The sequence below is a fragment of the Blennius ocellaris genome (genome assembly GCF_963422515.1).
Source record: "Blennius ocellaris genome assembly, chromosome: 7".
Classification (NCBI taxonomy): domain Eukaryota; kingdom Metazoa; phylum Chordata; class Actinopteri; order Blenniiformes; family Blenniidae; genus Blennius; species Blennius ocellaris.
Window position 1 is genome coordinate 9,974,149 of NC_137656.1, and position 12,646 is coordinate 9,986,794.

The 12,646-nt window shown below is 39.5% G+C and overlaps 1 protein-coding gene across 1 annotated transcript; it reads right to left on the reverse strand.

Moving 5' to 3' along the window:
- Nucleotides 1-305: 305 nt before the first annotated feature.
- Nucleotides 306-6,080, reverse strand: LOC308132655 (corticotropin-releasing factor-binding protein-like; the record flags this gene model as incomplete). The annotated part of the gene is made up of 7 exons (XM_080499823.1): nucleotides 306-460; nucleotides 838-958; nucleotides 1,431-1,585; nucleotides 3,092-3,302; nucleotides 4,372-4,529; nucleotides 5,816-5,903; nucleotides 6,000-6,080. 7 exons carry the CDS (start codon nucleotides 6,078-6,080, stop codon nucleotides 306-308), a joined length of 969 nt encoding a protein of 322 aa, XP_080355949.1.
- Between the last annotated feature and the right edge of the window lie 6,566 nt (nucleotides 6,081-12,646).

The following is a 12,646-nucleotide window of genomic DNA, read 5'->3' on the forward strand; positions in this document are numbered from 1 at the left end:
ATAACTCCCATAAGCACATACTAGAAACCAATGTTCTTGCCATGGAATACAGTCTATCACATATTTTCACGTCAGACTACAAAAAGAAAATTTTACATTAACTAATAATTACATTAACTACCATCCAGAAATCGGACATTAAAAGAAAGTAATAAATATACTATGATCACAGCTAAAATAATTAGGTCACTGAATAAAGTATTTGCCAAACACAAGATTAAATACTGATGGTATTTGTTAAATAAAACATAATTTATTTACAGATAGAAGTGTGCGTGTGTGTGTGTCTATGTTTGTGCGAAGTTTCATTCTACACTGCAGATGTTATCCAGGCTGTTCTCTTGGGTTTTGGGAAGCTCGTTGTTCTCCAGTAGTCGATACTGGAAGGAAACGCGGTTGACATAGTTCCCACTGGACACCAGCCTCACCACCGAGTTATCACAACCAATCTTCATCTGGGCTGAAAGGCCACAAAGGAAAGCCAGAGAGAAAACATACACGTTACCCACAAAATGCGAATGTGAAGTTAATAACAAGTGTGATTTAACATATGAAACAGTATGCAGCCACCGACAGAATCATATGAAAAGATGTTTTACTGGGTTCCGTGAAATTAAAACATATTTTGTAAAAACTGTGCTAATTTCACTATGTAAAGCCTTTAAAAAAAATTTGCATCAAACTATAAATGTAACAATGATAATTTCTGCAATGAATTGTTTCAATGAAACAATGAAAATGTGTCACATAGTACATCATGGTGCTGCATTTCAAAGTAAAATGTCCAGTCTAAAAGTCAGGTTTCTACAGATTCACAGTGGCGGAGGCTGAACTCACCGAGCCCACTGGTGGAGAAACAGAGGTCAGCTACAGGGAACATCTTCGAAGTGTCCAAACTGTTCCCTCCCAGCAGCCCCACATAGTCACCGGAACCCGAACAGCCGGACCAGCCCTCCTTCTGTGACAAACAAGATCAAGATGTTAGATTCGCATGTTGAAGGATATGCTTTGTATCAAAAGTGTGTTATATTGGCTAAACTGTGATATGAAATGATATGAAAGTTGAAATACAGCTTTTAAAAATGTGCAGAAATCCTCATTCAGTAGTAAAGAACAGATTCTAAAAAAACCCCACTGTTTTGTTCCATTAAAGTTCGTGGAGACCCGTAACACTACTCAATGCACTTATCACTGCAGAGGCAGGCATCATCTGGTGATGCTCAGTGTTACAGAATTAACCTTTTCTCTATCTTTGCATTCAGAAATAAGGCTCAGAGAGTAAACATTTGGCTGCCAGGTGTGTTGACTCACTATAATTATAAGATCCATTTGTGTTAATGTAAGAAAGACTACCTACAGTGCTGCTCGGATTTGTTATCTTGTCTCTGTCTCACTGTGTCCACCTCACTGTGTCTGTCTCTACCTATTACCTTTGGACTGATCTTGTTGCTTTTGGCCTGCCCCAGGCTGAGCTCTGTCAACCGGATCTCCACGGGGTAGATGATTGAGAAGCTGCAGTTCCTGCGCTGATGCGGTATCACCATGGTGAAGCTGCCCTCTGGACTCTGAGACATGATGTTACATGCTTTTCACACAAACACGCAGACACAAAAAGAGAAAAGAGAGGACGTTTCAAATTAGTCCCCAACTCACCTGAGAAACTCATCACTGACACCTCGGGATGCAAATTTAACAAAATCAGGGGTGACGGGCACACAGTTAAGACTGAGCATGAAAATACAATTTCACCTTTAAAAAAAGAGATCAACAAATAATTAGTATTGATATCAACATGGCAGGCGAGAAAGACACCATCAGGTGTGGGAACACTTCATTTCTGCAGGCATGTTCACTCATAAACATTTCTGTGATGCAGTAACTGGACCAATCATCACAGAAAAGAAGATATTTTTTTGGAGGGGGTGGAGGGGTTAAAACACAAGAGAAAAGTGAAACTATTATTACTGTTCTAGTAATATTGTTAGGGTTAGGGTTGTTAATTCATTGAAACTAGCATTTATGGTATTTATATCTTAAAATGAGTTTTGTTCAAAACCATTTTTTTTTTTTTTTTTTTTAGATTTATATAGCGCCTTCTAACCACACTGAGTGCAGTCCCAAAGCGCTTTACATATCAGTCATTCACCCATTCACGCTCACATTCACACACCAATGGGACAGAGCTGCCATGCAAGGCGCTAGTCGACCACTGGGAGCAATTTAGGGTTCAGTGTCTTGCCCAAGGACACTTCGACTCATAGACCAGTGTAGACTGGGATCGAACCTCCGACCTCTCACTCCGAAAGACGACCACTCTACCACCTGAGCCACGGTCGCCCTATATAACCATATATATAACTGTTATGACGATTGCAGACTGTATATGAAGTTTTAACATTATTTATATAATTAACTTGCACAAGAATATATATGATTTTTTATTGACAATCAACCCCAATGGGTGTTAATAGTGTCATATGATATGATAATGTCATATGAAACTAAGGTGACCCCCCCCTTTTGGTTAAGAACACCCAGCACAAGCTGACATTTGCTCCTGTTGGAAATGTCCAGTTTTCCAATAACGTCAGAGAAACGTATGACTGGGATCAGATTACAATAAAATGTCAGGATTGTGGACAGCAGCTGTTAATCGTGAATATATAAGTAAAACCTCACACACTGGCCTGAGATTTATGCTGTTTACCTCCCGATAATCCCTTCAACCTCCCGTTCTCCGCCAGCTCCCTTTATTGTTGCTCAGCAGCGTGTTGCCAGACGTGATTGTTATGTTTCTTGACACAGTGTTAACACCGTGTTTGTCAAGCAGCTGGAAAACAGGTGCATGCCTCTCATTCAATCTCTCCATGTCGCTCTCGGCCTTGATTAATGCTTGACCGAGCACAAATGTCTGGGACACACTTGCATGCACACCACTGAGCAGTATGAGTTGAATCTATTTAAGCCAGCATGAATCTGGCTTCGATGCAAGACCTTGGACGTAACTTGTGTTTTGTTTTTTGCTGTTCAGACTTTGGATTTTGTTGCTGCTGCAGATTGTGCATGGATCTTCAGACTTAATTTGACTCACGGAAAGGGTTGTGAAGTTTTCTGACTGTGAGGCTGAAGCCACTGTCAGGGCTGTGAATACTGAAGAAGATCATGGCCACGTTCTGAGAGGATCGGCTGGTGACTGCAGGCGCCGCAGACGAGCAGTAGTCTGTGTAACGCTGGTGAACAGGGAGAAGGTGGTCCTGGATGCTGGGGAACTTCTCTCCCTTCAGAACCCAGCCATCAAACATCTACAGAAGGAACACGTGATATGAAATGAAGACACCATGAATTGTGTAAACGTGTGTGAGAATTCAATTTTTACAGTAACAATACTATGAAGCAAAACTAAATGAACAGTCACGCTAATTTGCTATAGTTACGCCATTGTTATCAATACGTAACTTCTGTTGTAACTGAAATTCTATTCTATTCTATTCTATTCTATTCTATTCTATTCTATTCTATTCTATTCTATTCTATTGAGAAGCAAATGATTAAATATGGGCTTAAAGAAAAGAGAACACTTCAATTTAATAAATCATTGAATTCAGTAAAATTCAGATGTATGGCTGCTTTCACCCTTTTTTGTTTTGTTGTTTTTTTCTCCAGAAAACGGTTTGCCTGTTCAGATAAACTTGACGAAAGGCAACACTGTTTAACCTCAGCTGTCCTGTCTAATGGTTTTATTCCACTGTGATTATTCAGCAGCCTCAACACTGCTGTGTGGTGAATCATATTTAATTACAAACATAATCCAACATGATTTTTATTCTATAAATAATCATAAAGTCTCATTTAAATAAATCTGTATTGAAAATAATGAGGTCTGCTGTTTAGCCTTGTTTTCTGGTTGAAATCCCCTCATGTGTGCAAGTCACATTGAGGCTGCGATTGTTTCTCTTTTGACCTGACCTGTAACCCTGAGCAGGTTACAACATCTCCAACATCTCCAACATCTCCAACATCCCCGGTCTTTCCTTCTGCCATTCCTTCATCCACTTTAGCCCACATGAACGGAAACTGCAACGAGACTCGAAGGCTTGGCTTCAGAACTAAAGGCTCCTCTTCCCACACTTGCTGTGGGAGATGTGACCAATGCAGAGAGAATCCAGTGTGGTTTTTGGCCCTTAAACACAGCCTTAACCTTGTTTGGCATCATTTTAATCAAACTGAAGAGGATGAAATAGCAAAGCCCTGAACTTCCTGTCCTACACTTTTAGTGGGGGCCGGAGATGAATGGGAGTTCTCTTATTTTTTTGTTTTTTTTGAGTGGGGGTTGGGGGGTGGGGTGGGGTGAGGTGGTGAGAGAGAGCCAACCTTGATGAAGTCTCCAGCGCTGCAGTCGATGTTGACGTCAGACAGCTCCAGACTGATGACTTCGTCGGGCTCTGCGATGATGAAAGCAGCACAAGCCAGCTGCGGCCGAGAAGCCACGAAAGTGAAAGAGCCGTCCATGGCCAACATGTCCAAGCATCCTACGAATTACATATTCATCCATTCAAAAGACATCATGCAGATTTAATTTCATTTCCTGAGCATTCACTCTGACCCTGACCGTGTCTACTTCACCCTGACTTTACTCAAAACGTTTATGTTTTGACGAGTCATACTATTTACAGTGCCAGCGCTTGCTTCTTGTTTCCTACATTGTAAATGCATTGATAGGATAACATCACAGGATATCTAAGCGCACTCACGCAACTAAACAAATAATCCCCTGCTCGACTTAAATGTGCATTCAAAGCAAGCAAAAAAAGGATTTTACCCTGCTAAAATTACAGTGAATTTTAGTTAAATCTTTAGCTGGAGTTCTTCAAGGCATGAGAGGATGAGTCCCGTCAAAGATCTTCACAAACTCATACTGCATATGCTTTATTGCAATCGTTGGTTGAATGTGACATTTTACTGTTGACAGCTGACAGGATCCATGAACATTAAGCAAATAACTCCACTCATGCTAGTTGAAGTAGGTACTTTCTTATTGAAAAATACAGGCTGCAACTGTTGTAATTGTTAGACTGTTCTAAAGTTTATTTGATAATTTTATTTTGTTTCTCTAACCCTCTTTTCTCAAGTGTTGGTGTTATGCAGTACTTCCAGCTGTGGGTAATAATCTGGCTACAACGTTTGGTTATTTCCCCTCCTTCTTGAATCTCACCGACACAGCAAAAAGTGCAACAACTTCCAACTTTGGGGTGCAGCAACTTTTAATCTTTTTTACAGCTCGAGACTAATACCTGCAACCCTCCCTCAACAGGAGGAACCAATTAAGTTAACTAATATAAATAAATAGTATTACACCTACACTGCACATGAACATACACAAGAAATTATACATGTGTTATTACAAATGGCATTACTAATAATGATTGAATTGTGCTGAGAAAATGTCACAGCATGTCCATGAATCATACAAACTACAGTGATTATTTATATTCTGAAGTGGCTCTCACAGACTTTTATTTATTCCTGAAGCCTTAACCTCATCCTGCAATATCACATGAAATCCAAATATCTTTGCACATACTTATGTTGGTTTAAATGTACATGGAAACAGTTTTGTACTACTGAAGACACCACAGATCTTAGTTATTCTTAGAATTTTAAACTTAATGTCAGGAGCATTATGTGTCCATGAATGGATTTGTCAGTCCTGCATGGATAGTGGTGCACAATGAGCCTTGCCCAGTGACAATACATGTTTTAAACCAACAATCAAGAAGAACTTTGAATGAATACATCATTAAAGAGGAACTCTTACTGAGAGGTCGGCGGAATATGAAATCCTCTGACTCCCTTTTCTGGGCCAAACTGAGCAAAGAATATAATCCATCTGAAGCATCATTGTCCTAAGAAGAGACATGACAGAAACTTGTCAAATCATGTGCATCACCTGAGCAATAACTAAAATTTCCTTGTTCGTAACTGTGAAGACTGGACCCTACCTCAATGTATCGACTGAGCCCCATCCGTGATGAGAGGGAGATGAGGAAGAGGAAGAGCTGGGCGCGCAGAGCCATGGACATGCTGGAGTGCGTCTCTCTCCAGAGGAGCATTTCCTGAAGCTGAGGAGGGAATAACTGAGCTGCATGGGAGCTGCCAGCTTTTATAGCAGACTGACATGAGAGGATCACCTCACCACACATAGCCACCCAAGTGTGAATAAAACTGTCTTTCAGGACTGGAGCAGCACATTTAAAGATGCTTAGTGGTGTATAAAGAAAGACTAATTGGCCTATGACTTGTTTAAGATTAATGGAATTAATATTAATCATATAGTGCCAAACTTTATAAATGTGCTGTATACCAAATCATTAGTTTGAATCTGACTCTACAATCAAGTTTGTTTGTTTTTTGTTCTCAACTTAAAAAGATGTGTTTTTTTTCACATAAATGTATGTATGGTTCAATAGTGGCTGACTTTAGTGTCAGTATTTTAATGTATTTATTATTGGGTGATGACCAACCAAAGATGAATACTATGTGCCAGAAACAAAGAGGCAAAGACTTCCAACAATATGACACTGTATATTTGTTTTTAATGGAGTGATCATCCCTAACAATCTGGATCTCCAGAATGTAAAATAGGAAACTGAGATCCTACAACCCATTATGAATCCATTCATTCAAAATGCCCATGCAAAAGGATGCTGAAAAACCTAGAAACTACAAAATGAAAATATTTGGATTAAGATCTATTTTGTATGAACACTTTCCATAATGAAATTGAAGACGTTCTTCAAAAAATCCCATTTTGGTCAAAACAATTGATGGGTATGACAATTTTAAGACGAGAGCACCAGAGAAAAAAAAAGCTTTTTGTTGACATAATATAAAATAGTGGTATATGTGTATGTTTGATTAAGTGGCAAATAAGAAAGGTTGCAATCTATTGTCAAATGACGCAAATAGATAGACGCCAATATGTCCAATACATTTGCAGTCTATACATTTTGGCTACTGTAACATTGTAAGTTAAATAAAAATAAAAATGAAGTAGAACACAATAATATTATTACGATACTTTGGCTGATTCAACAGCCAACATAACGTAACAGCCAACAAAGCTGCACAATACGTCACCGCTGATTCATTCATGGAGAGGAAAATGTTAAATGCTAAACTCTCTCTCTCTCTCTCTCTCTCTCGTTAAATCTGGTGATAATCTGGTTGTTTAGTTGCAGTAAAAGGACCTTGGGGCTTGACCACGCATCCAAACAAAACCTGTCAGAGTGTGAAGCGGGTGAAAGATCGTGGGAGGTCAAAGACTGTGAGTGGTTTCAGGCTATTGGGCTGCCTCCGAAATCCTCTGTGGGATTCAGAAGTGATGTCGGCAGACCTCGCTTGAGAAAACGCTTGTGTTTCACTAACCTATCCACTCAAGTCAGCGTCAATCCAAGTGTGCATCATAGCGCTCTTATCAAAACACTTGATCTCTCAATTACATACCTTCCATGACATGATTTACCTTCACTAAAATCTTGAAACATGCCTGCATTTGCTTTTTCTCACTTTCACGTTACACTCACTCTTGCTGCTTTAAGGTCATGTGCTTGTGACCCCCGCATAGCCAACACATTTTGAATAATGAATGCATTAACTAACTTAATTAATGCATTAACATGTAAGTGATGCATGTTAGAAGAGACCTCCTTAACAGCTGAGTGCACTCACTTCAGAATAATCTGTTGCTAATGGAAAAATTAGGAATGAAGGAGCAAGGTTTTTTTTTTGGGGGGGGGGGCTGTCCTCCACTACAAACAAGGGCAACTTTTCGTCGCTATAGGTTACAGAGAATTAAAATGCACAACAGTGATCAATATAATATAATCTAATTTAACAAAACAACAACAGTGACATGAGTCATATATTGTACAACAAGAAGCTCAAAATGGGCCCATAGCAAGACCATAAATAGAGAAAGGAAAGAATGAGCTGCTGTGATGTAATTTGTTTTGCAAACGTATCATGATGAGACTAATTCGGGGTTCTGCCACTGGGAAAGGTCAAAGTCAGACGTAGTCGAGTGTAAGAGAGGGCGATCCTCCACACATTTGATGGAGCAGCCCTCACTTTCTGAGCTAATTAAAAGCAACATTTTCTCACATTGATGAAGGTCTGAGATGCCATGCTCAGGGATTAAAACTACAAAACAAAACATAAATAGATGTTATGAATGGAATTTAGTCCAACAGCTCTACAGGCTGTTGTGTTGCAGTGCTGCTGACCTACTCAAGGTGTATTACTTTCATTTGAAAGCCAGTAGCCAGTGATAATAATTAGTTGTCTGACAGTGTCTTTGTGTTGCATGGATGTCTGAACCTATTAGCCGGGGCCTTGCCTTTAAAGTGAGCTTTGCTAATGTGAATGACAGCAGCTGGGAAGGGAAATGTTAGCAAAATGCTATACTGTGTGTGTGTGTGTGTGTGTGTATGTGTGTGTGTGTGTGTGTGTGTGTGTGTGTGTGTGTGTGTGTGTGGTTTAAACGCTTGCCCGTTGGCAATTCAACACAAAGGCCCTGATGTGTGTGATGCAGTACTACAATATGTCGTGTAATCAGTTACATCCAATTTATTAAATGAATCGATAGATTTTAATGAACAAGAAACCCCACAGTGTCATTAGAGTGCTCTAAATGATGAGCAGATACATCAATTTACTCTGTGCTGGTCTATTTGCAGAGTTCATTTTTTAAAATCTGATTTAATCTAATCATATCCAATCTCTTTCCCTCAATTATCACCATTGAACCTCCACCCTTTTCTGAATGACTGAATAAATATTGTGTGCTTCCCAGAAATGAACTCACTGTCACTGTCGGTGTGTGCGTTTTTTTTTAGGGTACTCAGATTTCACCCCACGATCCAAAAACATGTATTTGTACCATGACTATAAATTGCCTATAGGCATGAATGTGTTTGGGTGTCTGTCTCTCTCTGTGTTCATCCTGTGATAGAATGGTGACCCGGCTGGGCTGAAACCTGCCTTCACTCATTGTTACATGGGATTGGTTCCAGATGCTGAATACAGAACAATAAAGGATGACTCATTGGATAGACAAACCTTGTCACAAATGAAACAAATCTAAGTGGAGGCAGGATTAATGCTACAACACCATCTGGTGGTAAATGTTGATACAGGTTCTAATAGAGTTCCTTTTGCAGTGCAAACAGTGCATTCAGGCCAGAGTGAGAATCTAAAAAAGATGTATACAAGTGTAGTAAAATGCATATCACTTTGTTTAACAGAGTTGTGTGTTAGAGATATAAAAAAAAGAAGTTAAGTCCAATTTAAGAGCTATGATGCAAAAAGTGGCTGCAGCAGCCCTCACAGACATGACCGCCTCTAACTCCATGTGGTCAACGATGAATCCCAGTGATTGTTGACTCCAGACGTTAGAGTCTTCACCCTGCCTAAAAACCCAGCATGCAACCTCCTCCTGCACACCTGCTCCCTGGCAAATTCATCACTTATTGCTAAGTATTTTTGCTTTGCTTTTTGCGGCGCGCGCGCGCACACACACACACACACACACACACACACACACACACACACACACACACACACACACACACACACACACACACACACACACACACACACACACACATACACACACACACACACACACACACACACACACACACACACACACACACACACACACACACACACACACTTCTTGTGAGAGTCTGTCTGTCAACACAGTGGCCCAGCTTGGCTCCCCTTTACAGCCTAACTGACCCATTCATCTCCTGTGGGGGCTGTAATGAGTTGACCCTCCCCGTTTGGACCGACCTGACAGAGAGAGATTACTTTAAAGTCTGCATGGATTTTCTTCCTTGCCCCCCTCCTCCCTATTCCTCTCCCCTGAAAGTGGTTAATTCAGAGAGCATTAATGAGGAGCGATGGATAACACACTCTTTTTTTTAATTACCTTCCAGCAGAGTTCTTCAGAGGAGGTCCAGTGACGCCCCTCTGATGTTGTCCTGCTTGTTGGTTTGCTGTTGCAAGTTGGAGTCTTGCATTCAAAGCAGTTTGAAACAATAAATCTTCATAAAGGATTTGCATTTATAGTCCTAAATCCGAAACCAAGGATGCACAATATCAACCTTTACATAAAGGAAAGGGGTGCTTAGTTTTGCATTTCTGAAGAGCTTGGTAATTACATTTAGTTTTATTGTTTTGTAGTACTAAAGACAAGAAAAAGAAATAATAAAACAGCATGTGATGTACTTTTTGATTGGTTTAGCATGGTGTTAACAAAACACATAACTTATGGTGCATGCAGATAGTGAGAATAATTCTGCATAGTAGTATAATTACAGACTGCAATGTGCAATGTTCTTTTCTCAAAGAAACATGATCAGACAGATTGACACAAACAGAGAACAAATTTAAACAAAGGCACAGTGACCCAGATAATCTAAAACAAATTAAACAAGGTCGTTTTCAGCTGCTTTAAGAATAATTAGTAGGAACTAAGAAAATTAGCAAATAGTTTTAATGTAAAGAAGTGCAGCAAAAATCAGTCTTGTATTTTCTGTCTTTTTAGCTCATTTATTATTGTGATGTATGATCTTAAACCATCTCCTTGAAACATGACCACGTGGAAAAACACAGTTCAATGTATACAGTTTAACATTGGTATGTCTTCTTGTGAGAAAACACTCCATCTTTACTGTGCAGTATAAAGTCCCGAAAGCCAAAATTAGGCAGAATGCAGGACGAACCACAAACTGTAGCCAGCCAACCACAAGGCCAACACGAGAGGACAACCATCCACAGCCCATAAAAAAAACCCCACATAGGAGAAGAACATGCAGACTTCACAGAGAGAATACAGTCATTTTAGATGATTTCGGGCAGAGCCTCAAGATGATGTATTTCAAACAGGAGCCTTCAACTCATGCGTTGTGGTAGTTTCTTTTTCAGTTGTCAGCGGAAAAGATCCCACAAGGATTTGGGTATTTGGTAATTAATTTCTTTGATGGCGGAGTTGTAATTAGAGCACGCACAAGATCGTCATATACATTTTGCAGCTGAGGTCCTTCAGTTCATTTGATCTTTAAGATACATTCAATGTTATATGAATTGTGCACATGTTGTTTGAGGAGGAGTTTCCGTCTGTCACTCAACTGGACGGTCCCTCATTTATTTAAAGTTACATGTCAGTGGTTTCCTTGTCATTTAAGCCTCCGATTTTGGTGTATGAAGAACCTTCATGCACATAGTTTTATTAGACTTCATTGATGCTTCTTGAATGGCGTGACAGTAATATCAACTTTTTTTTTTACTGCTGTATTGAGGCAATTTCAGCAAGACCTCATTTCTTTGACTTAATCATGGCTGGTCGTAACATTCAATTTTGAGATATAAATGCAAATAGTGTCACATCTATCATTTTTTTCATACCAGCATCATGAAGACTGAGGTTGTCAGAGAGTTGGAGTCTTACATTGTGCTGCCATTAGAGTGTAATATGAAGTTTCTTTACACTATGAAACAGGCCTGTTGGAGGCAGGTGGGTGGGCCTTTGACACTCAGTAAATGTGTTCCTTCATCATTCAGCCTCCACTGTGGTCTAGCCAGTTTTATCCAGCCTAATAAACATTGATTAGTCCACATAATCAATTCACTCAATGACAATGATTCAGTACACTGCATAAATGTATTGACTGCAATCAGCTATAAACAGCAGCCTCTTTTTCAGGCATTTTTCTGTTTTATCAGCTATGCTTTGAATAGACAATAATTGTGTGATTCTTTGAAGAGTTAACAGACATATTTCATTAGGTGATACCGAGATGACATCACATTTATTGACAATCTGTCCTGATTTTTTTTAATTAAAAAAAAAAGAAAAATCAATAATGTTACCAAGCAGTTTCAAAAAAATGACAACAATCTGCTCAACTCTACATCAACCAGTAGGTGGCAATGTTCAGCTTCTGTTGAAAGCAAGGGACTTACAGTAAGGACTTTATGTTGGTCTACCATCCTGAAATATTTGACCATAAATGCAATGTGTATCTCATAAGTCAAGAATAATGTGAACAAGCAAATAAAGATTGAAACTGGCTAATTTAGAAATAAAATAATTATCACACATTTGCTCAATGGAGCTGCAAATCGCAGTTCATTGACTGGTTTTGGAGTACTAAAATAGTTAGATCAGGCTGAATTCAGTAAAGTCTTAAAACAAATCCAAAATGTCAGTTGAGATGAGAACATTTTGGGGGAATACCATGACACACCTCCGGTTTCCAAAAGCAACATCTAATATCACACAAGGCGTCATGCAATGTATCAGCTTTCTGTAGACAGCTGAACACAAGAAAAAGTGCAGTAGGAAAACCCCTTCGTGAGACATGTAACTTTGCTACTCCTGGGTTCTGAGGCCATGCATGAACAGGTCATGTAATGAATGTTGATAAAGTAGAAAAGCTGGTTTAATCAGGACGGATCACTGTGCAGAGGTGGAGAATGTCAGAGAGAGCAGGCACAGCTGCTTAGTGAGAAATCCAATATTGACTGTCGGGATAAATGTCCTGCATATTCTCTCATCTGTCCCAGGGGCTGTGGTATTATG